Source organism: Labrus bergylta, chromosome 1 (genome assembly GCF_963930695.1).
Source record: "Labrus bergylta chromosome 1, fLabBer1.1, whole genome shotgun sequence".
NCBI classification, from domain to species: Eukaryota; Metazoa; Chordata; class Actinopteri; order Labriformes; family Labridae; genus Labrus; species Labrus bergylta.
The window spans coordinates 5,429,983-5,455,586 of record NC_089195.1 but is presented as its reverse complement, the minus strand read 5'-3'; the positions used below and the strand labels follow the sequence as shown (position 1 = coordinate 5,455,586).

Below are 25,604 nucleotides of genomic sequence, written 5' to 3'. Positions count from 1 at the left end.
TGAAATGAAAAAAATCTATTTGGTCTTGTTTATATATTGCAGAAGTCTTAGTGTAATATAAAGCTGTAACATGAAATTACAATTCCCTGTCTCTTTAATTGCCCCTCCCTCTGTCCCTCTCTCTCTCTCTTACACTCTCAATCTCTCTCTCTCTTCTCACTTGCTCCTCTTTGCTCTCTCTCGCTCTCAATCGACTATTATTCACTAATATTGTGTTCAGCAACTTCCCTGTTTGTCCAGGTAATCTGGAACCGGAGGACCGAGGGACTTTGTGTGTCAGATAAAAGCAGCTTTTACTGATCACAGGATGTATGTCTTCATGTTACTGTAATGGAGTTGCAGATGACGATCATCTTCATCTTTTTCTGTAAGTTGGCACAGTAAGTGATGCATGTATTTAAGATGATGATGTTTACCCCCGTCTTGGACAATGAGAAACTCAACTAAAGTCCTTTCTGATTTTCTGAGAGGATTATTTCATCTAATGCACCTACAAACGGTTTTACACATCAAGAAAGTAATACAGAATTGATGCAGAGCAACAACATGTATAGAATACACTGTAAAACAATTGACAATTTATTTATTTATTTTTGTCTAATTTGACAGTTGGAACAAATTTGTGGATGATCCTTAATAAAAATATATAACAGTAACAGACCTACGGGAGCCTTAAGGTACACCTTTTCCATGATCATAAATCTGATTGCATGTCTTGAAGAGCGACACACACTGATGTCTGTGATGAAGGCAGGCGTCAAACCCGAGCAGAAAAAATACAATTTAAACTGCTTACATGATCCCGAAGTAGTGATTTGTATGTGTATGTAATGTGAGACGAGCTGACGTGACCAAAAGTCAGGCCTCCACATTGTCCAATAATTACTGATAATATACATCAGAAGGGCAGCATCTATCTCTGACAATGCTTACTAGTAATATCGACGATTAACTAAGCTTGTAAAAAACTTTAGCTGTTAGCTACAAAGCTTACGGCATTATAGTAAGATTCAAAGTTAATAACATGTCAAACATTTAAAAAGAAAAGATTTTAACTATTTTAAAAATGTAAACTAGCTATCCATCATTTTTGTTATTCCCAAGTCATTATCAAGATGTTTTAAAATAAAGGCTGTGATTTATCCACGATTTGGACTTGAGTCACAGTCTTGCAATTTATGCTCGCTCAACCCCTCTGGCTCTAGACCTTCAAGTGACGTCCACCCTTTTAATGCTGGTATAAATATAGACACTGTGCAGTTTACCTCTTTCCTAACTATCTTGCATCTGACACAACCTTGGGAAGTTTCTACTCAAGCTTAATCCTTGATAGAGGTCACTGATCTCAAAGATCTGTACATCTACTACTACTTCATGGGGGTTCATGCAGGGAGGCATGACATTTACAGAGGAGGGTTGGCAAAGGGCTTTAAGGTACTATACAGTCCTGAAAAGGGTTCTCTTTATTAAAGCCAGGTTGTCTGAAATGAAAGTGTGACAGATTTCAAACATCCCCATGCAACTTAAATAACATGTCTTCTTCATGGTCAAAGTTATCAAACCTCTGGCGTAACTATTTTGAGACTATGGCCAAAATATTAATGATAAAAAATCAAATCTGCCCTTTTTGTGCCTCGTTGTGTAGCTTATTGACCTCTAAACAATTTATCTTTTACATCCTTTACATGCAGGCAGGAAGTCTAATCAAGTCCCCTCAATCTCTCAGTGGTTTAAGAAAAAAAATCTTAAACTGAAAAAGATACGGAAAAAGGGCAACTCAGAGAGGTTTTTTGAAAAATTGCTATTTTTTCACACTCAACACATTTCAACTCAAAATCCTAACACCAGGCTGAAGTTTATGAGTTTCTTCTTACTTTCTTGCTACCTCTTCCTCTAGGCTATTATCTTTTTAGAGTTTAGTATTTAAATTTAAAATTGTTGTTGAATTGTATTTTCTCTTTACTTCATAAAATTCCTGCATCATCCTAACAAGATGATATAAAAAACAAAGTATAATATTGTCAATAGATTATTTGACTTTTCCCTTGTTGCTATGGTTACTTGTTGTGTATAGGCAAATACATTTTGCCAGAGCAAACTACTTACTGTGGCAATGAAACAGAGTTTCATTGGAACAAATTACCATGTGTACGTTATTCAGAATTACTGGACACCTTGATGTCTATCACAATCAAGTGAATGAATCCTTACTTACCTTCAGGAGAAATGATTGAAGAAATGGATTCCCTCTTCTAAAACATTTTTTTAAAGATTGTGAAAGGTATTGTTGAACTCTGATGAGGTAATAGTCAGTGGATCCCCTCCATACACTCACTAAAACTGTTGCACCTCTCTCTATATCTTTACAGTGATCGTCTCATCTGCTGATGTAAAGTTGAAGAGTCACCAGTCAGGCATTAAGGGAGGATCCATCACTTTTCCTGATCCTTTGGAGAATGGAATTTTTATATTTCAAGGAACTAACATTGCTGAAGTGAAGGACAAAAAAATAGATATATTGGAGGAAACTTACAAGGACAGACTTTCATGGAACAACAAAACTGGTCTTTTCACAATCAGAGGACTAAAGCGGAATGACTCTGGTGTTTATAGTATTGACCCTAAAAAAGGATTTAGTTCCAAAAGAAGTCATAAACTCAGTGTATATGGTAAGTAACATTTACTTTTCCAGTGTAGAACAGTCTATTGGTGGTAAAATGTATTTATTAGCATGCTAGCCCCATTGGCTAGCACTGTCAACTCAAGGGTTTAAAACAGAATTGTAAAGGGTATAGTCAGATATCTACTGGTTGTTGAAGTCTAAATCTATTTTAAAATAAGGATTTTCTGCTGAACAGTGAAGTTAACATATAAACAGTGCAGACACCAAGCAGCTGAGTCTTGGGAATTATAATAGCACATACATTTAGATTGTCTCTGTTTGTGTTATACTCTGTTTTCTGTGTATGAATGTTTTTTGGTGGGACTTGTCTGTTTGGACAGTAGCGGTGCTGTGGAAAAGAATTTCCCCTTGGGGACAATGAAGTACAAGTACAACGTCAATTATTGATAAATATTGATTGGAAATGACTTGAATAATTATTTTCTAATTTTTGGATTGTTCATTCAGCACATGAATTATCAACATTCATGTCCTCCTACAGACTCGTGTCTGACTTGGAAGGTTCTTTTAACAGCAAAAGGACCCGAAAGCAGATGGTAAAAAGCAGAACATTGCATGAAAGGATTTTCTCTACATAAGAAAATGTACAGGCAGGAATACTGATAACAGGTGAGGTAAGAAAGCAGGCAGGTCCACATTTAAGTTTTAAAAACTCAAAGGGAAGAATAAAAAACAATAAAGCAACATAAATAACAGGGGAGAAAATAGTCAATGTTCCACTATAATTGCATTGAGGCTGATTTTAGAAGTGAATACAGGTGAGCAGAGAAGGTCAGTCAACCAAAGAAGTGATAAGAAGTCAAAACAGGTGTGTAGAGGTGTGTTAGGAGAAGTCCGAGAGGTTGAGGATAAGGAGGACAGTGATGGACAGCGTCATAGTGTAAAAGATCTAAACAGCCTCACAATAGAACTCTTGTTTTGTTATCTCTTGGACACATTACTCAACATAAACTTGAGTTGTTCACTTTACATTATGTCAATCTTCAGTTTTAGAGGTTCATGAAAATCACCCAAACCTGTTGTAGCAGCTACATTTGTTTGGTTAAATGAAGCGTGGGAGTTTCAGTATTACTAATCAGGAAACAGTTGCACCTGGGAGGCAAGTTAACAATCATAAAAGATGTTGCATTATAAGTAAAGGGGAACTTCTTAGTGTCCGGCTCTCAAGTGCCTCTCAAATAGGGTGTGGTGAGCGCTCTCAGAACCGTTCACTGTCATGGTTTTGCACAGCGAGAAAGCATATCTGCGTCAAGCTGAGCACAGCGGTCAAGTTTGCTGAGAATTACCTGCTGCGTTCTCACATCAGTTCAACCTGACTTCATATGGAAACATTTAGGCTACAAGGGGGTTTCTTCAAGTGTGAAAGCCCCATTAGTGGTTGTTAAGTGAAGCTCTTCCTGCCAATTGGTGTAAACACTCCCCCACCCCCATCGGGTGCGCTCAAGGCAAAAAATGTAAACAATTTTCCGATCAGGAACCTCCTTAAATCCTGAAGAGTTCGAGCAAAATGATTGTTAACTTAGTGAGAACATTGGCAAGTGAACACAATCAGGAAAATCCACCAGAAATATAATACATTTAATTAAAAAGCCAAAACCAAAGACTTACATTTCAAATGATGTAGATTCTTAGCATCTTGTATTGTAGGCTACAGTTAATGAAGTTATAACATTAAATCCCCCAGAATATGTTATTCTGTTGACTCATATAACTATGATCGTATATTGAAGTGTAGCGTGCTCAGTCTAAATGTTAATTATATTTTCTTATTTAACTCTCCATTGCTTTCTTCTCCAGAGTCTGTAGCAGCTCCTGCAGTGGAAGCTGTGAACGTGAGCGCAGAGAGCTGCTCCTTTCTGTGTTTGGTGAAAAAGACTGAAGAGACGACTCTGCTGTGGTACAAAGACGAGGAAATAATCAACCAGAGCAGCTCTGCTCTCTCACTGCCTCTCACTGTACACAGACATGATGTCACATCATCTTATAGATGTGTGGCAGCCAACCCTGCTGAAAATAAGACTCTTCATGTCGATGTTAGGAACATCTGTGTGGGACTTAACTCAGGCAGCAAGAGTGACCCCAACACTGGACGCTGTAAGACTTATTTTAACTCCCACATAATAGCTGTCACCTGTTCTACTTTTTTATCATGAATGTTTTGTGTTGACAGATATGATCATAATTCCTATCGTGTTGGCCGTGATTGTTGTACTTGTTGCCCTGTTCATCAGATGGTTTGTCCTCAAACACAAGAAGTCAACCATACAAACACAAGGCAGGTATACGTTTTCATTATCTTTGCCTAAAAACATGTAGGAATTACATTTATGCATCTATTTTTACAGATTTTTCGAAATATTTTGGTAACCTTGTCAAAACGTATACTTTATTTTAGAGTTCTCCTACTGAGTGTATATTTGATTATGATTGGCTGCAGGGCCACAATAACGTCTAACAAAGTGGAAGCCTTTAAAAAAGAACATCATGCAGCTTTAGAATAAACCACGAGGTCTGAAGCTTAGAGACACTAATTAAGGTCTGTGAGTCAACAACATTAAAGGTAGTGACAGCAGGTTCTACACAAAAGCAAAGGTGATGATTTTTTTGTTTATACAAAGACAACAAGGTTTATAACTAGTCAGTTCTATGTCTCTAGAAATTCTAACAAAAATAACTTCCCAATTAACAAGTGAAATTATCAAACTCAACACAGTTGATGTAATCTTTTAACACGGGGGGGGGGGGGCATAAATGAAAACACAAAATTAGGTTAAAAATTAGCTCAAATAAATGAATTCATCAAACTGATAAACCTAAAAGAATAACTCACTTTAGACGATCTTGACAGGCAAAGGAGAACATGTCTGGTTGAAGCAGAATGAGCTTAAAGCTCTCCTGCTGTTTATAAGAGCTCTGATTGAGCTCAACTGTCTTATTGATTCCAGCCAGCAGTTGGGTGCATGTTTCTTTTTATGGTTTCTCCTCCCAGAGCTCAAAAGGGTAATCGAAGAAATGACAGATTTCAACAAGGAAGTTTTCCTCAACAATATGCATGCAATAGTTGTAAGTCGGGATCTGTTCACCAAAGAGATGAACACAGCATTAGACTGCTCATTTATCAAAGTGTTTTTCTGTAAATCTCTTTAAAAACTCTAAAAGAATGTGTTTCTTCTTGACTCCTAAAAGATCAAATGATGATGTTGATAAGATGTCTGTATTAAGACATGATTTGTGTTTAAACATCAGCAAACTGTTCTTTTATTCTTTGTTCTAATGACATTTTTTCCGTTATTTGTTACAAATCTTCAGCGGTTTTTGTTTTAATAAATTCAAATGTCACCTCACATCTCTAACTGTTTGTTTCTCTGTATGTTCAGTGAATAGATACTCTGACGTGGTGTACTCATATGTCCATATAAACGCAGACAGATGCAGCCAGGTTAGTACAAACACACACTCTGGGTGGTAAGACGGTTAAATGGTAAGATGCAAAGCAACGTTAGCATTGACATGTCTGTTTGAATCAACCTCCCACAAAGTAAATATATCATTTCTGCATAACTCACTTTGCATGTGATGTCAAACATGTCTTTAATAATAATAATAATAATAATACATTTAATTTGTAACACACTTTATATTTTTGCAAAAAAAATCTCAAATTGTTACAGGAAAAAAAGAAAAGAAATAGAAACAAATTTAATCAGCTAAGCAACTAACGAAACTAAAAGCACAAGCAGAAGGCTTTGTTAAAAAGGTGGGTTTTTAGGGACCTTTTAAAAGCGTCAGCAGACTGTGGAGCCCTCAGCTGCTTGGGGAGAGCGTTCCACAGACTGGGAGCAGAGGAGCAGAGGAGCAGAAGGCCCGGTCACCCATGGTGTGGAGTTTAGTCCTGGGGGGATAGAGGGCGTTGGTGTTTCCAGAGCAGAGACTTTGTGTGGAGGATTGTGGGGTGAGGAGTTCTTTGAGATAGAGGGGGGCATTTCCATGGGTGCACTGGTAGGTGAGAAGGGTGACTTTGTATTGAATCCTGAATGAAATAGGGAGCCAGTGTAGTGACTGAAGGATGGGTGTGATGTGTTCATATTTACGCACCCTCAGCAGGACCCTAGCAGCGCTGTTCTGGACATGTTGGAGCTTCTGGAAGCTCTTGCTAGGGATCCTGATGAGGAGTGCGTTGCAGTAGTCCAGCCTGGAGGAGACAAAGGCGTGGACGAGTTTCTAAGCATCTGACAGGGAGAGTGTAGGGCGGAGTTTGGCAATGTTTCTGAGGTGGTAGAATGAGTTTTTGCACAGATGTTTAATGTGGGCTTCAAAGTTCAGTTTAGGGTCCATTTTGAAGCCGAGGTTTGTGACGGTTGGAGAGAGGTGGATGACTTGGCCAGAAAAGGTGATGGTGGTTATGGGAGATGAACTGATCTGGTGAGGGGTGCCAAGTAGAATCGCTTCTGTTTTGGAGCTGTTTAATTTGAGAAAGTTGTTCTTCATCCACGACTCTATCTCCTCCAGGCAGGTGGTGGCAGGGGTGCAGAGGGGGTTTGATTTGTTTTTAGGTATATTTGAGTGTCATCAGCATAACAATGGAATGAAATTCCATGTTGGCTGATGACGCGGCCAAGGGGTAGCACGTAGATATTGAACAGGGTGGGGCCGAGGACTGATCCTTGAGGGACACCGCAGGTGACAAGGTGAGTCCGGGATTTTTTGTCTCCAAGTGAGGCATGTTCGGTTCTTCCAGTGAGGTATGAACAGAACCAGTCTAGGGCTGAGTCAGAAAGACCAATGACAGAGTGAAGGCGGTTGAGGAGGATGGCGTGATCGATGCTGTCAAATGCTGCTGTCAGATCGAGGAGAACGAGGAGAGATGGAGAACCAGCGTCAGCTGCCATCAGCACGTCATTTGTGACCCTGACCAGAGCTGTTTCTCTACTGTGGGCAGAGCGGAAACCAGACTGAAATTTCTCAAATAGTTTGTTGTGTTGTCTTTAATGTGTTTATCTTTATCCTCTTCAGTGGAAGCTGGCTGCATGCAAACTATGTCTACATATCTGCCAGACATGATTAGTTAGGCTATTCTAATGCAACTATGACTCGGATGTGTGGCAATTCAGATATTTTTTGCACCAGCAATACTTCATAATGTCGTAACACAAGAGGTCACATGAGGCACTGTGTGAAGTGAAATGGTCCTGTGTATGCCAGAGTTCCAATGTTTCCTTCTTTGTGTGTTTAGACTCTGCAATGTCTAAGTACTTGTGGCATGTTTGCTGTTTATCATTCGCCTCTGAATGTATTGTGGAAGTGGCTCCTTTTCTGAATTTGCAGCACGATTCTAAGAAAATTATTTTTGGGCTGAGTAGCTCATAGATGTACAGGCCTGAACCAAGAAGTCAAGACAGACAGTTTAAAAATGCCAGGAATTGTAATGGCATAGCTTAGATAGTCTGACCATCAAAAAGACAGAACACACATACATCATTAATTTCATTATTAATATTGGTAGTATTGGTGTTTTCTTTTTCATGAAATCCATGTACTCTTGTACAGTTACATCTTAAAGAATGGTGGTAATATACAGTATCTTCACAGAGTTTTTCCTGAATTTGAAGTTTGTAGTGTAGACTCTACATAAGAATTCTCCTTAACCTAAAGTCTTCAAAAGTCCAGCAAGGGTCGTCTCCACTGGTCCGAAAAAGAAGTTAGGGTATATAGAAAGTCTGTGACAAAATGACCCTACTCACTGTTACACACCAGTCTATAGGGGGGTAATGTAGTAACAAGAAATGTCTCCATCCCCCTCAAATTTAATGAAGATTATTTATGATTGAACTAGAATAGTTCAATACCAATAGGAACTGAAGCAAATAATAATCAGACTTTTGCAATGTTGACTTCTTAAAAAAAGTCTATAATTGAGCCTCTGGAACTGGAACAGCTGAAGACGGGTCAGACATCTGAGCTTCAGCAGAAAGTATCTTCTTATAATTCTTCATGCCCTTGCTCACTTCTTTTGTTTTTGTGCCTCCAGAGAAGAAATTTACCAGACTCATCAGAACTCGATGAACACCTCGGCTTAAGATCGGTGTACTACAAGCTGGTGCAGCATCCCCTGTCTCCTCCTGAAACAGATGATCATGTTTATGACCAAACAACAAACTTCCCACATGCATGAGCAGCTTAGTGATCCAGAAACAGAAGACGCTATCAGTGTTTCAATATCAAGCAGCTACTTGTATTCAAGGTAATTACACAGTATGTGCTCAATATTCTGATTTCTATGCTGTCTCTTTTTGCAATTTATTTGTCGTTAACATTTCAATGTTTTCATATTGCTTTGAATTAAAAGTGTTAAAAAATCGTCCAAACATCTCAAAGTGTCTTTAGTGCCACAAGGCTTATGAAGAAACATTCTTGTTGGTGCACAGTGAGGATCAAACATCATTAGTACATCAATAAGCCAGAAATGATTAACACTCTTCTTTCTGATTAGAAGAACTTTGTTGCATTTATACCAGTACAGTTTGTTATGCTGCAGTGAGCCGCTTATATTTTTGTAACTCTTTTACAAGTTATGTTTGAATATTGGCCTATTCTTTGGAATGTGATTTTTGTACACCAAAACGTTGTAGCTGCCTTTGTTTGTGTGGAACATGAAATGTTGTTTTAATAGCATCTACTTTTAAAAACGAAAGAGAATGATGACAACAGTAAAGAGCATTTGACTTGACTCCAGCCCTTGATTTCTCCAAAAGTCTGTTAGCTATCTGTCGATTGGTGCAAACACACACAACACATTGAGGACAGAATATCACTCCTTCTTCCTGCATTTGGGAAATGCAGCTGTGTCGATTTTTTTTCTGGACTACGTTTAATTAAATATATTCTAGTATCAGAGTTTGCTCTGAGTTTGTAAAAATATAGTGTCTGCTGTGTGTAGAGCCCAAGCACAACTATAGACTAAACCGTACCCACATATAACCTTTGTTAATGATGACCAAATGATTTATAAACCTTTAAGAGATGGTTTATAAAACATCTATAAACATTACAGAGATACATGGACCGGTTATTTGTTCATGGTTTGTAAATATTTTATAAAGCGTCTATTAACATTATTTGGATGGTTATTATAAAGTTGGAACTGAAGATTATAATCCCTTACTGATACTTTGTAAAGCATCTATAAATATTTTTTAGATAGATAATTAATATTTTATCAATGAATATTAATTGGTTTGTTAACCATCTAAAAGCATTATCCACGCCATGTTTGTGCGGCCCATCAAATGTTACATAGATGACCTATAGAAGATAATTCTTTTGCACACCAATAACAGTATTGAAAACACTATATTTTACAAACCTTTAAGTTAATGTTGACTAGAAGGAGACCATCGGAAGACTCGGGGAATCGCACCGAGGACCTGCTAAGAGATCACCTGATTGTGATAGAGTGGAACGAATGGCCGGGTAAAAAATGTTTCTTTAGGACTCCTGCTTGATGATATTGCTAAGTGTAGCCCAGGTTTAACTATGACACTTTAATTTTAAAAACATTCCTCTATTTTAAAAATAACGTATGTAGTGGAGGTGCATAATCAGCTAGCCTTTGCTCAGCCACCTCCTTCTTACTCCCCAAAAGCTAACAGCGACCTCTAGTGTCGATCCCCTCTTGCTGTGGATTTAGTGTATGTGTTTTGATCCATAGCTGACTTAATGAAATTTGAAACAGAACCACTTCAAGCTCAGCCTACTACACGACGTCCAGCGATTTACCTGGAATTAGAACGCAATCGGAAGGTGATAGAGTGGGCTGATCCGGCGTTTCCATGGAACATAAGGTCAATGAAAACATTTCTTATTCGAATTATAATTTATATAGGCTATCATTTTTATACATTTTAAGAGCGATCTTTAATTAAGGTCGACCATAAAGTCATAAATGTTTTAGTAAAGCAACCACTTTACAGAGCATCAAAGTACATCACTGAACAAGTTGCTATAGCATTATCAACTAAATTAAATCTATTTTCATGGATGATGGTCCGACATGTCCCTGGTGGTCTAGTGGTTAGGATTCGGCGCTCTCACCGCCGCGGCCCGGGTTCGATTCCCGGTCAGGGAACTAGTCCTTTTTTCGGTTACTTTTAACACGAACGTGTGAACTATAATAATATTAATCTATGATCATGAGGGGCAAAAATAGTTTCCTCTCAAAAAAATATAAAAATGTCAGTAAATAAATGGCGGCACATGATGCGAAAACAATTTGTCCTTCGAGCCGGATTTGAACCAGCGACCTAAGGATGTCCGCTTTTTACCTACAGTCCTCCGCTCTACCAACTGAGCTATCGAAGGGACATGCGCTGTGTGGTACTTCATGATCAATTTATCAACACTGAATGATGAACAGAAGCTTTATTACAGACAAGAGGTTGAAGATAAAATGTTCTTTGGTTCACGTTATGTATCAAAAAATAGCACAACACAGCCCGGAAGTTACACCCATTCTTTATTTTTTCTTGTATTAATCACTCATTCATACTTAGCAATTACTTTTGCAGTATATACAGTTTGCTTTCATCACGTGTTGAAGCCCTCCAAAACAGCACCTCTGATCATCTGTTTCCCAGCCCCACTGCTCTACACAAGTCATTGAGCTCGTATCATATTCACTGACAGATGTTTTTGGAGTATGTTGTCTTCAGTTGGGATGAGAATTGATGAAGGGAAAGAAACAGACATTTAAAAAAGCAACAAAACTGAAGTTCTGAATTATTAGTCACAGATGTTTGCTACATTGCTAACACGGCATCAGACCCTGAAAATGGATCAAAACCTTTTTATGAACAATCTGCCTCTTTCAAAGATAACTGAGGTTTGTGTTCATATTTCTTAAAATAACATAATCGTCATACTTATAAAATCCAATTTAGAAAATAAAGGGAAATAAGACTACGGTAGTTTTGCAACTCAATTGACTTCATTAGCTTTGAAAACATGCTGTCATCGTTCAGAGATTGGGCCTGACAGAGAAAGAAAACTGCAACAACACAAAAGGAAACAATGTGAACAATGTTTTAAAAAGAAGAAACCTCATTTTCACTGTGTCACCTGCACTTCTGCTGCTAAATACAGAGTCGTTAGGACACAGTGTAAGAAAGATTTTTTTAAATGTTGTAATGCAGGAATACATTTGTTAAGTTGAGGAAACGTGCCAAGAATAAATGTCCTATCAAACATGTTGAAAGATATGTAGAGTGAAAAGTTAGTAACAGTTTAAAGTAATGTCAATAATTGTTTTTACGTGTGGGGCATGAAGATCAAACCTTGAAAAAAGACTCTAAATGTTTTGATCAGAATTTAGACTTAACTTCTTTCTTAAAACTTTTTCATTATGTTTGTTGTGATGAGTAAAAACAAAGAATTAATATTATTGAGAACTAAGCGTTAAAACCTTAAAAGGTAAAGGTTGTCATGTAAGTAAGGGACAGTGTGTTTGGACATTTCTCAGATTGCATTAAAAAAAATCTTCCTTCTTATTAAATTGAATATTTATTCTTTCTTACAGTAGACCCTATTCCTCCTCGAGAGCTTTGGAAATGAGCAACAGTCCAAAATCTGGATGATAATTCAACTAATCTGCTGTGAAAACGTCCCAGGTAGTTAGAGCCTCGGAGCAGAACAGAAGCAGGACAGACAACAGCTGGAAAAATGAATTTCTACCTCACAGAAGAGCAACAAGGGTTTTTTTTCTTTTTACTTGCTATTACAATTCATTACACTTTACACTCAAATAAAAGTCTACCATCAGATTCCTTTTCCAAAGAAAAGACAATTCAGTTCAGCTTAACTTCTGTACACATGAAAAAAAGACTTTGTATTTCACAATACTGTCTTTGTAAACCAATAGTAACAAATGGAAAAAAACAAAACAACATATTTATCATAAGATAAAAGTACAAAATGAAAAAGGTGATTTAATCTATTATAGTGTCAAGGAAAATGCTATTAAAAACAGAAAAGGTGTAATGATATTTAATATAAAACAAGAACATAATTAAAAAGTTACCGTACAGAGAGCCATCATCAGTCATCATCACAGTGTGAAGATGATGGGATTTTCATGGAGTACCAAAATAATACCCTAAACCGGTGGTTTGTTGGGAGTATACACAGTACACAGTTTATCTCACACACTAGCGCGCGCACACGCACACGCACACACACACACACACACACACACACACACACACACACACACACACACACACACACACACACACACACACACACACACACTCACTCACTCACAGGTCTTGTAGCGATGTATAAAGGGTCTTTAACAGACCCAACTCAGAGACTGGGCGGTTTGTTGAGGAGTCAAGCGAGGTAGAGAAAAGAAGAGGAGGGACTTGAACATTATTTATGATCAAACAAATACGTCTGGTTTCATTAAGGATGAGCGAATAAGTGATCAATTAAAGGTCCCATGTTTTTGTACCCGTCACAGAATGCTTCTTCTGGTGCTTTGCGTTACGTTTTTACTCTTCATCGTTCAGAAAAGCAGCTGATCTGTCAGAATATTGATCCAGTCAATTCAAACTATCACAGGCATTGTGATGCTGCGAAAGCCAATCAGGAGCAAGTACAGTTGAGTTACTTGAAATATGTGTAACACTGAGCATCAGAAATTTGACATTGACAGTCAAAATGTGAATATTTCTAAGTCTTTACTAATCATTAGTTAATCCTTTATTACATGTAAAGCTATGTTCTCATGCGTGTCGAGTTCAACTGCAGGATCTTTTATAATTATTTGTTTTTAATTGAATACAACCACTTAGTATTTAACCAGTATTTGTCCGACCAGATATGTTGTAACACCAGTTAGAGTGGTGTCAGTGAATTTATTCTAATCTGGAAACACACTCTGGAAACTTTGTCTGGATTTACTTCACCACATCGAGCTACTAGAGGCTGACCAATTCCCAAAGTGATAACCTGTTAGCTGGTCTCATCCAACAGGATTACTGTGATAGACAAAAACTACAAGTGTTTTCTCTCAGGTGTGGAGCACATGTTCATCTGTCTCCAGTGAGTGGCACTTTCACTTCATATAGCCACTGATCATCTAGAATCAGAATACAGCATTATGATGCAAAACATGAAGAACTGTGGCTCAGATTTGATTGTACATATTTTAAAAAAGATGCCAGAAAGACCTACTTCACAATGCAGGTTTATAAAAGTCTTAACTGATGTCAACAGGATGAGGAAATAGCTCATCGTGTCGTCAGGAGATTTCCCAAAACAGCATCAAACACTTTTTGTATCCAGTCAAAGTAAAAAAAAGAAAGAAGCTTTTCTTCTGTGGCATAGATATGGGACCATCATTTGATGTCTTTTTTAAGCGTTGTATTTCACCAGAATATGACTGGTGGCAGGTTCCTTGGATATTTAAGGGTCTGGATTTGTAATCTTGATGAATGGTGGTGCAGTATTAATGATGGTAAAAGCAGGATTGTATCATTGCTCGTTTAAACACTGCGTTGTCTCAGTAGTTAATGTATTACCTCCTGTCCTCTCCATTCCCCTGACTCCCAACACTCTGCCCAATCTTAAGGTCTCTTGCTCCAGTATCAAACCCCCCTCAAATGTCAGCTAATTTTTTCATATCGGTGTCTCCCTGTTAGGGGGGAACACAACAGCAATGATATACATGTGAACCGTCAAAAGAATAAAAATAAAAGACAGATATATCAGTAAATACTGGTACCTGTGTGTATCTATGGTTAACTTGTACCGCAGTGGCTCAAAAGTAAGACTCCAAATAGGCCCAAAGTGACTCAGCCTTCGTTTGGTCTTTTGTCATGTCACATATGCAGGTCGTATAAAAAAAACCCCATCGAGTCAAAAGTAAGAGGTAAAGTATGGAATGATGTTACATGAGGGTTATAGTAACAGTGATGAAAAAAAAAGTAACAAAAGGTAGATAAAACTCATAGTAACATTTGGATTTGTTGCAGTAGCTTCCAGACAAAAATGCAGTTCCTGCAGTTTCACCACAAGAGGGAGCAACAGCACCACAGTCCAACCACATGCAGGCAGGTGGTTTCAAAGCACACACAGACCGTCTCTTTGTGTTAACAGCGATCTCTAAAGTACCGTACAAGTTAATTTTTACCCTACTCATATCCTACGCTACATTCATGCACCATCTTTTCCATCTTTCTGCTACATCAATCCTTCTCTCCTTCCCCCTCCTCCTCACTCCCCATTTGCTCTGACTGCTCTCTCTCTTTGTCCCCTCTCTCTCAGTTTTCCTTGAACTGCTCTAACATTTTGCCATCTTTTCTTGGTTTCTCTTTCTCTCAGTAAAGTAAACTTGTTTTTTGTCCTGATGTTAGTACCGTTTCATTCACACTTCTCCATGTTAAGTACCTATCTCTAGAGGCTAAAACCATGAGTGTGACCCTCCTCCTCTTTGTTGCTTTCCTGTCTGTGCTGCGGCTCCCTTTAACCCCCATCCCTCCCCCTCCATTTCTTTTTGCTGTTTGGATCGACTCACATTGTCAGCAGTGACACGATCGACATCTTGAAAAGTAGTTACCTCTGCAAAAACAAAATCAATCTTCTACAACCCCCCGCATCCCCCCTTCTGTTTAAGTGCTGGCAGAGAGAGTCTGTCTCAGTCCAGGACCTCTTCCTCTTTTCTTCCCTCGGCTGCTTCTGCTGTTACTTTAATTCTCGCCGTCTTAGTTTCTTCTGTTTTTCCTCTCAGGCGGATGTATCCTCGTTCTCTCTAACTCATCCTTTCACTTTTCCATCATTGCGTCATCCTCTGTGATGCCCTGAGCACGGAGCTCCTCCAGGACATTGTCCAGGTGTCCGGGGTCTGGAAAACCGTGGCCCGTCAGGTTGGAGCCGAACTCCGTCTTATGGTGGACCTAAGACAATGGAGCAAGAAAATGTTGTTTTCATTACAATAGATAAGATAGCTAGGCAGGTGCTTGTGTTTCAGTGACAACAAAGCTCATGTGGAAATAATACAAACTACATCCAACCAAATAAACATGTGAGTGACAATTTGAATAGGACTGCAATATTTTCATAAACTATCAATATGTTAATCATTTGTATGGTTTATCAATCACTCGTTCAGTCTGTCAGATGCAATACATTTGTGAATAGCTGCTCTTCACAATTTCATGAGTGTGTTCAAATCGCTTCTCTAGTCAAAACTCCAAGATTATTTTTTTTACATCAAAACAAAAAGCTGCAAATCCCTTACTTTTAAGTTGCTGAACCAGCTTATTACATTTTTTTCTCCAAAACAATGAATCGTTTATCAAATTAGTTAAAATCAAATGAGCAGTTAATGTTCTCCTAAGCAACATAGCTTTGATATGACACCACTGTCATTATAATGTATATTACTACTGTTCTACTTAACTTACTTTTGTACTTCCTTTCTGAACTTCCTGAATTCCCCCTCTCAGAATGAATGGGTTTATTTACCATACTTCTATTGATATTCTATTCTGCACTGTTTCTTTACATCTCTTATTTATGACACTCTCTTCTGTTACTCTATAGTATTTGTGAACATACCTCGTTCCAGATGACGGTGTCGGACTCTCCCGTAGTGCTCGAAGTACCAACCGAGAAGATCAACCTGCGGTCCCATGCTACCAGGAGCAGTCTCAGTACCTGCAGACAGGTGAGACAGGGATGGGTTTAAATATACTTAGACCTGTATGAAACTCATGAAAACAGTCGTCCTGTGCCCAGCGATAGAAATTCTTATTTGAATAATTCTCTGAAAATCTAGGATCAAAAATAGTAATAGCTAGAACACTTAACTTACATTTAGGAGACCCATACTTTAGTTAAACCTAATATGTGGTAAAAATAGGATAAATACTTGCAGTCCCCATTCTAACACTAGGGGTCAGAGTTACATATTTCTCCAATATTCGGTATCACAATTAGGACAAATCATAGACTTTAGGGACAAATACCAATTAAGGCTTTGCATTTTTTTCTTTTTGCACTTTATAAAAAAAATGTATATTAAAAACTAAATTGTCCGCAGAGTTCAAATAACAGAAGTTATCAAAAATACTCTGTCCATGCTTCTACAGGTAATAATTTCTTGGATCAATATGTAGTAAGTGTTTATTCAGTGAAATTAAGTGAGAATGTCTAATGTCATGTCTTCCTTTTTGCAATTTTTCACATACAACAACATTTAGCTTTCATCAGGTATTATGGTTTACTGACTTTTACTATAGGCTGTAATCCAACAGATAGGTTTTTTGGAAATAATCCAAAACATGATATTATTAAAAAGCAAAAGCATCAATCAGGGTTTTTAGGGTTGAGCACAGATCTATATATACCTTGCGTCCTTTCTCGCTGTCTGGGAGGTAGCAGTGTCGGGGAAAGCCTCTGGCAGTGAAGGGCTTCCCTGGGTTGGGATGCTCTGGTCCCTGTAAGGACAAGGGCAGGTTTAAAAAACGAGTTCAGACAAAAATACATTTTCAAGCTCTTTTTCTATTGATAAAGAAATAATTAGTATTAATTCAAAGTTGGAACAAATTCATGAAATGTTGAGGAAACTGTAGCCTCACATCTATTGTTTGGTATAAGATGCTAATCAGTCCTTTTTTCTTGATGTTCCAATAAAATCAAAAGACTTTAAAGTAAAGGTCAGAGGTAAACATTTCCAACAACCAATAGGAACTATCTCTGCAACACCAAACAGGAAGCAGCAAACCAAAGGCTGATGTGTAAGACACCAAGGCTTTGAACATCTTTTATCGGTGACTGAAAAGACCTTCCATGTGAGAGAGTTTCAGACTTCAGTGTTTTTCAAAGTCTTCCAGCGGTATAAACAAATCTGCCCATTTCACCCATGATACAAGAATAAAACCAACAGGACAGTCCTTCATGGAGTACCTGAATGCCTGGTGGTATGTTGTAGATGATCCGTACGCTTTTGCAGTCGGGATGTCCAGGGAGAGAGTGAGGGATGACATGGTACTCCATCTTCCCTGCCGGCTGGTTGCCCGTCTTCACGCCGTAGATGGTTTTACAGGTTGGACACTGAAGACTAAAGAGACGTTTGTGTGATTAAAGCGAGCGCTCATAATGCTGCAGATAGGAGAGAAAATAAAGTGCGACGTTCTCTCTGTGGTCAACTTACCTTCCGTCCTTGTTGCCATTATTATACATGGCCACCAGGCACTGGAAATGGTACTGGTGTCCACACTGCGCTAGACGGCCGACTGACTCTGCCCGAGACACAGGCCCCACCCCTGGACCCTTATATCCAGACGGACCCCCCAACGGCTCCATGCAGATTGTACAGTCCTAGGAGAGACGAGGAAAACACACATGTATACATATATTTAGAAACGTTATCCCTCCATTCAATGTGAAATCAACTTCATGTGATATAAGTGAACATGTTTTTGCCACAGACAGGTTCAGATTGTCACCACAGTTTCTGACAACATTATTAACCAAAGTATCACTTTATGGATAGAACATCTTTTAAAGATAAATATCCTTTATAAAACATGCAAAGACCTATTTTTAAAGCGACCAGACTGCATTGACAAAAGCCACGATTCTTACCTGGGGAATGTGTTTAACTCGTCTATCGGATCCTTGATCAGTTTTTTAAAATCTGATATTGTGTGATTTTAATTTCTGAATACACGGTTAGTTTGATCAAAGGAATGATTGGTTTAATACACAATAACAAAGAAAAAGAACGTGCAGATGAACACAGAGGTTTACAAACAGCTGCCATGTTCTGGGAGATAAAATGATTGTTTTTGTCAATGGAGTCTGGTTCCTTAACAAGGAGCGATGTAAAAGGTGCTTCTGATCTAACATAAGGATCTAGCTCACAGATGGCAATGCTCTGTGGGATCCTTCCTGCAACATTTTCAGACTATGAGTGTCATAAGATTTACTGGAGTCATTCCAAAACTACCTGTACCTATAAGCCATTCACACACACACAGTACAAAACTAAACATATAGGTTTAAAAATACTGTAATGATACTGTCATTTACGAGCTGTAGATTCATATATTTGTCATACCTCCTCTGGTGGACTTTTTACTTTCTGCAGATACTTCTTTACCACCTCCTCTGGAGTTTTACCTGCAGAGAGAAGAGAGAGGAAACAGGTTTTTAAAAATGAGTGTCACACCTGTTGGTTTATCATGAATGCAGCTTACTCAGAGGCTTTTGGACCGTCATTATCGGAAAACAGGATTTTAAAAAGGAGACGTTTCAAACAGGAAACACAAATTCTTCCTCACCCTTGCGAGCCTGCTTCTTGGTGGTCTTCCTGCAGCAGTGACCAAAGCCTGGCACGGGTTTGATGTCGCTTTTGCTGACTGGCGGAGGGTGCAGCACGAGTTTAGGAGGCCGGGTCAGACACACCGGCAGAGCAGCAGCACTCATCAGGATACCTGTGATCCCTGAAACACAGCAGAGAGAAAGTGGGTCATTCCCTCTCTTCTTGTTTATTGTGAAATAAACAAAAGAAGCTCATCAAAGTTTGAACTTTGTGCACTAGTGAACAGCAGCATATTGTGTGTTTTCTTACCAGCCAGTGCAGGGTGAACAGGACTGGATCCATTGAGGTTCTTCACTGGGACGGTGGGCACGCTGCAAAAAAAAGAAAAAGTATTTAGCTGGATGTCTTTTTCTACAGGATAAGGTGCCAGGGAGACAACTCTCAGAAATACTCACTGAGAAAAACAGATGACAGTCATTTCCAAAAGTGAAACGTCACAGTCAGGAAATGTGCGGAAAGACAGAAAAAGGCTGAAAACGTTCAGCTTACTAAAAGAAGTGACTCAGTCTTATGTGTATCTGTGCTGTGATCTCTCCTCGTCAGGCAGTCAGTTGTTGTTGAGCAGGCAGAGAGTATGTGAACGACCGCTCCTAGCTGTGTTTGTGTTTATGAGAGCTAATCCACAGAGTTTCTATCCACTCAGTGAGCTCAAAGAGAAGGACGTCACAGAGCTGCTCACTGGGGATTACCTGCCCGGTCACAAAGCCCATCATCATCATCATCATCATCATCATCATCTCCAAGTAACAAAAACACAGACTTACAGCTTCCGGTTTTCCTCAAAGGATTGTTAGGAGCCATATCTATCTGGTGTTTTTTACAAAGGTGATCCACAATTATAACTTGTGTATACTTGTAAGAACTTTAGTGTTCATTTATGTGTGTTCAGAAGACTTCTTAGTATCTGACAACATTAATGCAAATTAATTGTATATTGTATACTATATTATATTATTTAATTGTATTTCTTATTTGAATATTTGGTTTTCGTATTTGTATATTTGTCAGGCATCTACAGGCTTGCTCCAACAATTTTTCATTGTACTTGTACAGTGACAATAAAGATATCTTATCTTATTATAAAAAAGGCTCATAATGGAGATCAGTCTTTTCGTTTTGAAGGGCGATGACATTTCTGAAAACTGTTTTCATCGATCTCTTCCAAGCCAGCAGACTCCATTGACAAAAAGACTCCTTTACCTCGCAGAACCAGCTGTTGCCAGTCCACCACTAGCATCGACTTCCTCTTTGGCAAAGACATTTTACACAGCTGTTGTGTTCGATCTGAAGAATGAACCATTTCAAATACATAATGAACAGACAGGGCAGCAGCAGAACCAGGAACTCCTGTATTCTCTGATGTTTCAAAATAAAATTGTTTTTGTTTATGGAGTCTGGTGGCTTTAAACTTTGAAGAGCGCCTTCTCAAAGTTGTTTGTGATTAAAATGAGTCTCTCACTCTGAAACTCAACGGTTGTATATTTGTAGATTTTCCAAAGAAGATTACTTAGAAACATCACCAGAGGCTGTCGATGACAAATTTAGCACTTATAATTGGACATACTTTATTTTGGAGATTTTCCGCCGAAGAATTGGCTTGCAGTCTGTTTTGAGGTTGAATGCTCAAACACACGATGAATAAACATTTTTTTACGCCTGTGAGTCATTTAACCCCAAATCCCTGAAAAGGCCCTGCTCTAAAAAAAAGAATATAGGATGACCCTTTAAACTCTGAGGACCAGTGAGAATAAAATACTCAGCTGATGACACAATGTGTCAACACAGACACTCAACTGGGGCCAGAGGCAACGTAGTAAGTTATAGACTACACTGATAAATCTGAAGCTCTTCAAAAAAACACAAATGTGGTTGGCTGAGAGTGTGTGGCTAACACATGTTGAGGAATCTGGTGGCTGTATTTATGTCTGATAAAATATCTGCTGGTGGCAAAAAAAAAAAAAAAAAAAAAAATCAGACACTGGCTGCCTCCTCTCTATCGCCGGAACTCTAAAAGGGGCCACAGCTGACCCCTGTGATCACACACACCTGCTGACACACACATGCAGGACCCAGTTTAGTAATGATCCGTTGTTTCCTGTTGCTGGTTTAACTTTAACAGGCTCTCTGTCGATTCACTAAGCTGCTTTCACTCAACTATTCTAAGCCACACGTGGCGACACTCGTGTTATTGACTCATTGGGATGTGTGTGTGTGTACGTGTGTAATACCACATTTGTTTGTGTACGAAATGAAGTGTTATTTCAGTTCAATTAGAAATTAGCTACAGAAACCAAAACCAGCTTATGTACCAGCTGTTAAGTAAGGAAACTGTATTCAGGAGCCAAACTACTGATCAAGCAGCATGTGATGGCTGTAAGGGAGGGGGGGGGGGGGGGGGCTGGCCGTTAATGACAGTTTATTAATAACACAAGCAGTTCGATAAACCTGAACTCCATTTTTATTTAGAGAGACTTTTTTTTAAAAAATCTGACAACAAAAGGCTTTGAAATAAAAAAGCTGTAACAAAAAGAGGACAAGCTTGTGAACTTACTCAATGCCACCAACATTTTAATGATCACAATGTTTCAACCAAATGGTCTTGAGTCAGGTGATAGTTTTTTTCAAAATCAAAGGGGTCACACCCTTAGATCTGGATTTGGACACAAACAGGCTGACGGCAGGGGCAGTTGCACCTGGCGATTTGCATATAAAACCCCTCCTCTGTAGCGAACAACAATAACCACGCTGTGAGTCTGCATGGCTGAATGTGGCCACCACCATCACATAATAATCACATCAAGTTTTACATCTACAGTGATGAGATTAGATCAATGATTAATACACGCGTTTTGCTGTCGCATGCACTCAAAGTGGTTTAAGATCTTAAACTTACAAAGATTTAGTTTCTCGTAATTATAAGACGAAGCTGGTGATGACAGCATCCTCTGTTGTCAAGAGGCTGCCTGCCAATCAAAGCTGGGGAACTCCTCCATTAGATCTGCCCTGGATGCAGTCAATGAAGGCCAGAGACAATGATCTCACACACAGGCGCACAACCCCACGCGCTAATCTCTCGTATGGCAGTCAATGAATCTATAAATATCTTAAAGGCTGCTGCATTAGCAAGGAAGTATTTACAGTATGATGTGTGAAGGAGAGCAGGGGGGGGGGGATGTTGAGTCACGTCTGATCCTGGATAAGCTTCTTGTGGCTCGTTAACACACTTTTAAAGCTGACCCAATGATGTACGCATGAAGCACACGTTCACACACGCACACACTTATTTACACACACAGAATTCGTCTGTCTCACACCTCTAGAAATAGAAAATAAATAAATAGGAATAATTGTTTGGAAAGACTTTGCAACAGTGTTTCATAAAATACTAACTGTTCAAACGAGTCGAGATGTTTGCTTAAAGCTTTCACATTTAAATTACATTCAACAAAAAAAAGGATTAAAAAAAGGAATGAGGGCTTAAACATGGATACTGATTGGTGATTGGCTGGAACAGCTGAAGTTTGTTACATCATCTGTAAGAAGTCGAAATGTCTTCAACAATAAAGGAATCGAAAAAGGTCCTGAGGGTATTTGAAATTCATTTGATGGTTGTTTACCTTCTCCATTAGGTTATCAAAGTTTTAAAGCAGCACATGTTGTCTTCTGTAAACATTAAACTTTTTAGAACACTGTTTGTTTACTTTGTTAAGTAAAGAATTTTAAAGAAACTCTTTAACATGTTGATTTCCTGAAGTAAGGTCCTGAAACAGCATGTGTGTATTTTTGGAGCTCCAGCTTGTGCATTCAGGAAGTGGTTTTGGCCTCAGGCACTAATATCTGTGTACTTGCTTGTCAGTGCCAATATGGAAAATCTGCTGCGTGCAAGTTAAAAACAACCTTAAAGAGGACATATTACACCCCTGTTCCACATTTTCAAACAGTCCCATGTGGTCTCAATGAAACATCTGTCCTGTGCTTTGGCCAAAATATAACATGACTCAAGCACCAGAGGAGGTTTGTGACCCTGTATAACCCAGCTCTCTCAGAACGCTCCATTTTGGTGTGTGTGTCTCTTTAAATGGAATGAGCCCCCCCCCTAACCCCGCCCCTCTCTTCCACAGACGAGTTCAGCTTTGAGCTTCCATGGCAACTTGGAAAAACATGGCTGCCGGAGACAGCACAGGAGGGGAGGTTTTTTTTCACCAAAATCCCCCTGTGACATCACAGAGGAGAGCATAATGGCAACAGAGCATTTTTCTCTGTGTTGTAAAACTTATGCAGACCACAAACAAAGGACTGGGTGGATTTATTTCACATTTTGTGGGTCGGTAGACTCTCAGGTTACCCAAATATATGTTCAAAAACACTGTCAAAGTAGATTTTTCATAATACGTCCCCTTTAAAATCTGATAACAGACTGCTGTTTAAAATGAGTTGATGGGACATTTACGTTAATCAAATTAAATCAAAATTAAATTAAATCAGATTTCCTCAGAAATCAAATAAAAATAATTAAAGGGATGGCCATTACATGAACTTATCATTAGAGTAAATTATCCTCCAGACTTCAATGTGTCTCACTGAGACATTCAAAATATATTTTATTTAAATTTATAGTGGGAATCAAATCAGTCCTTAGTCCCTATTTATTATTAATATAAAGAAATGAAGTAGTATCAGTTATTATGACTAAGCTTTTTGTTTACATGTGGATGTATCATGTATGATGTGTCACCTCTGTTCCACTTTAAAATGTGACTCAGAAGAAGTTTCAGAGGAAGCCAGAACTGAGAACAAGAGTAGCGAAGAAGAAGCTTTTTAACAGGACGATCCCATAGATGTGTGGAAGGGGGGGGGGGCCTGAATGGGTCTCCAGTCTCTTGACCCCCTGTGACCTCAAACCCGCCCTCCTTCCCTCCGCCTGCTTCCCACCCGATCACACACTCCCTCAGCTTTGTCTCACTCCCTCCCCTCGTCCTTCTGCTCCTCCTTTAACTCCCCACAGGGCCCAGATGGACATCAGCTGGACTGATTTAGATCCCCAGACAATAACACAGTCCCACACATTCTCACACGCATGTCGTCACACACACAGAAAGCTGCACATGCAACATCACTCACATTCCTATGGACACACACATGTTTATTATCTTTAAAGTAGAATGTCCCTGTTTTGTCGAGTGATTATATGATCATTTGTAAAAGCAGATTTCCTTGAATTACTCAAAAAGTCTAATGCTGCTGGAAGATTTTTTTATTGATTCACAGAGAAAGGTTGTGTTTTTGTTGGGCATTTTATATCAGTTTAGAGCACTTTGTCAAGGGTTTTTACAATTCAATCTGAAATTTTGTTTGTATTGTCTTATGATTTAATACGTCTTTTTTGCATTTTCAGATTTTTAAAAGCACAGTTTTTAATTAGTTGAAAGTACCTTATGCTCCTAGCTTGAACAGTGCAATACAATTATTCATAATTATATTGGGATTCTTTTGTTAAGAAAAAAGATGCAGAGACAGAGCTTTTTTTACTATCAGAGTTAATGTTTGCAAACATGACAATATGGCCTAAAAACAACCAGGAAGCCTGTTTTATCAGCCTCTGCACAGAAGGAAAAGAAACAAAATGGCAGAGAAAGTTCTTCTAGGAAATTTGTGTTGAAGACAAATCTGTCCGTCAAGGCAGCTGTTACTGATGTGTGTGTTCTCTTAACTTCTACACTCATTCTGTTCATGCTTCCCCAACAGTCGAGGCTTTTAGTTCATGGGTGGTGATATATTTCTTAATATCTGATGTGATGTTATTTCTCTCTCTGTGCTTACAGCTCCCTCTATGGGCCACATAAGGTAAACAAAGCAGCAACCTGTTGGTGATCTTAACAGGTGTCAACACACTCTCGCTCTCTTTGATTCTTAAAGTCTGGCTTTCTCTCTTTCGTGCTCCCCCTTCCTGCTAAATTTGATTTCCTCAATATGCTGTCTGTGCAACCCCCTACACCCGAAAACCCCCCACTCATTTATCTCCTTTGTCTCATTCCTATAATCCCCCACCAGAGAGAGAGAGAGAGAGAGAGAGAGAGAGAGAGAGAGAGCACACATTCTTCTTTACTGCATCTCCCCTTAGGATTGTCAATATTTACCTTTACTGAGGGTGAGAGTGAAGGACAATGTGTGTGTGTGTGTGTGTGTGTGTGTGTGTGTGTGTGTGTGTGTGTGTGTCACCTCCCTCTCTCTCCTTGGTGTTGGCCTGATTTCTAGCACCAATGTGTGATCAATCTTTGACAGTTTGCTGACTCGTTTCTTTGTCTTGTACCCCCACCAGCCCTGTTCCCATGAGCCCTCGTCTTGGGTGCTGTCTGAGACTGAGACTGTCTACACACACATGTATATAGACATACACACACACACACAGAGGCACAGGCACACCCCCTCCCCTCCTATGAACTGTGACTGTCTGGAGGAAGCAACAATGCTGAGTGGACCAGCACCATTGTCTACCTCTCCCCCCAATTAAAAAAATATTCCAGTTATGAATATAGA

General features: G+C 39.0%; 2 protein-coding genes and 2 non-coding genes across 7 annotated transcripts in view; 2 read left to right on the top strand and 2 right to left on the bottom strand.

Moving 5' to 3' along the window:
- The first annotated feature begins 159 nt into the window (after nucleotides 1–159).
- LOC110005905 (T-lymphocyte surface antigen Ly-9-like) lies at nucleotides 160–9,410 on the top strand. Of its 2 annotated transcripts, none has more exons than XM_065948354.1 (6): nucleotides 160–380; nucleotides 2,370–2,669; nucleotides 4,481–4,777; nucleotides 4,854–4,958; nucleotides 6,061–6,122; nucleotides 8,712–9,410. In XM_065948354.1, coding segments are annotated over exons 1-6 (909 nt in total). In that variant the 5' UTR covers nucleotides 160–379; the 3' UTR covers nucleotides 8,856–9,410. The 2 variants fall into 2 exon arrangements, with proteins under 2 accessions (XP_065804426.1, XP_020516832.2); XM_020661176.3 differs by having other exon boundaries at nucleotides 170–367.
- Nucleotides 9,411–10,736: 1,326 nt separating this feature from the next.
- Nucleotides 10,737–10,808, top strand: trnae-cuc (transfer RNA glutamic acid (anticodon CUC)). The gene has a single exon. It is a non-coding gene; the product is annotated as a tRNA-Glu (tRNA).
- A 147-nt stretch (nucleotides 10,809–10,955) lies between these two features.
- trnay-gua (transfer RNA tyrosine (anticodon GUA)) lies at nucleotides 10,956–11,041 on the bottom strand. The gene is given in 2 exon segments: nucleotides 10,956–10,991; nucleotides 11,005–11,041. It is a non-coding gene; the product is annotated as a tRNA-Tyr (tRNA).
- A 137-nt stretch (nucleotides 11,042–11,178) lies between these two features.
- The window catches only part of LOC110002750 (E3 ubiquitin-protein ligase DTX4), a 35,280-nt gene continuing 20,854 nt past the window's right edge, over nucleotides 11,179–25,604 (bottom strand). For all 3 annotated transcript variants that reach the window (XM_020658411.2, XM_065948282.1, XM_020658410.3), the window contains exons 5-12: nucleotides 19,317–19,378; nucleotides 19,027–19,188; nucleotides 18,804–18,865; nucleotides 17,895–18,061; nucleotides 17,648–17,801; nucleotides 17,089–17,178; nucleotides 16,298–16,396; nucleotides 11,179–15,633 (exon numbers count right to left, since the gene is read on the bottom strand). In XM_020658411.2, coding sequence (XP_020514067.2) covers nucleotides 15,502–15,633; nucleotides 16,298–16,396; nucleotides 17,089–17,178; nucleotides 17,648–17,801; nucleotides 17,895–18,061; nucleotides 18,804–18,865; nucleotides 19,027–19,188; nucleotides 19,317–19,378 — 928 coding nt within the window. In that variant the 3' untranslated portion in view covers nucleotides 11,179–15,501. The remainder of the gene's footprint in view (nucleotides 15,634–16,297; nucleotides 16,397–17,088; nucleotides 17,179–17,647; nucleotides 17,802–17,894; nucleotides 18,062–18,803; nucleotides 18,866–19,026; nucleotides 19,189–19,316; nucleotides 19,379–25,604) is intronic.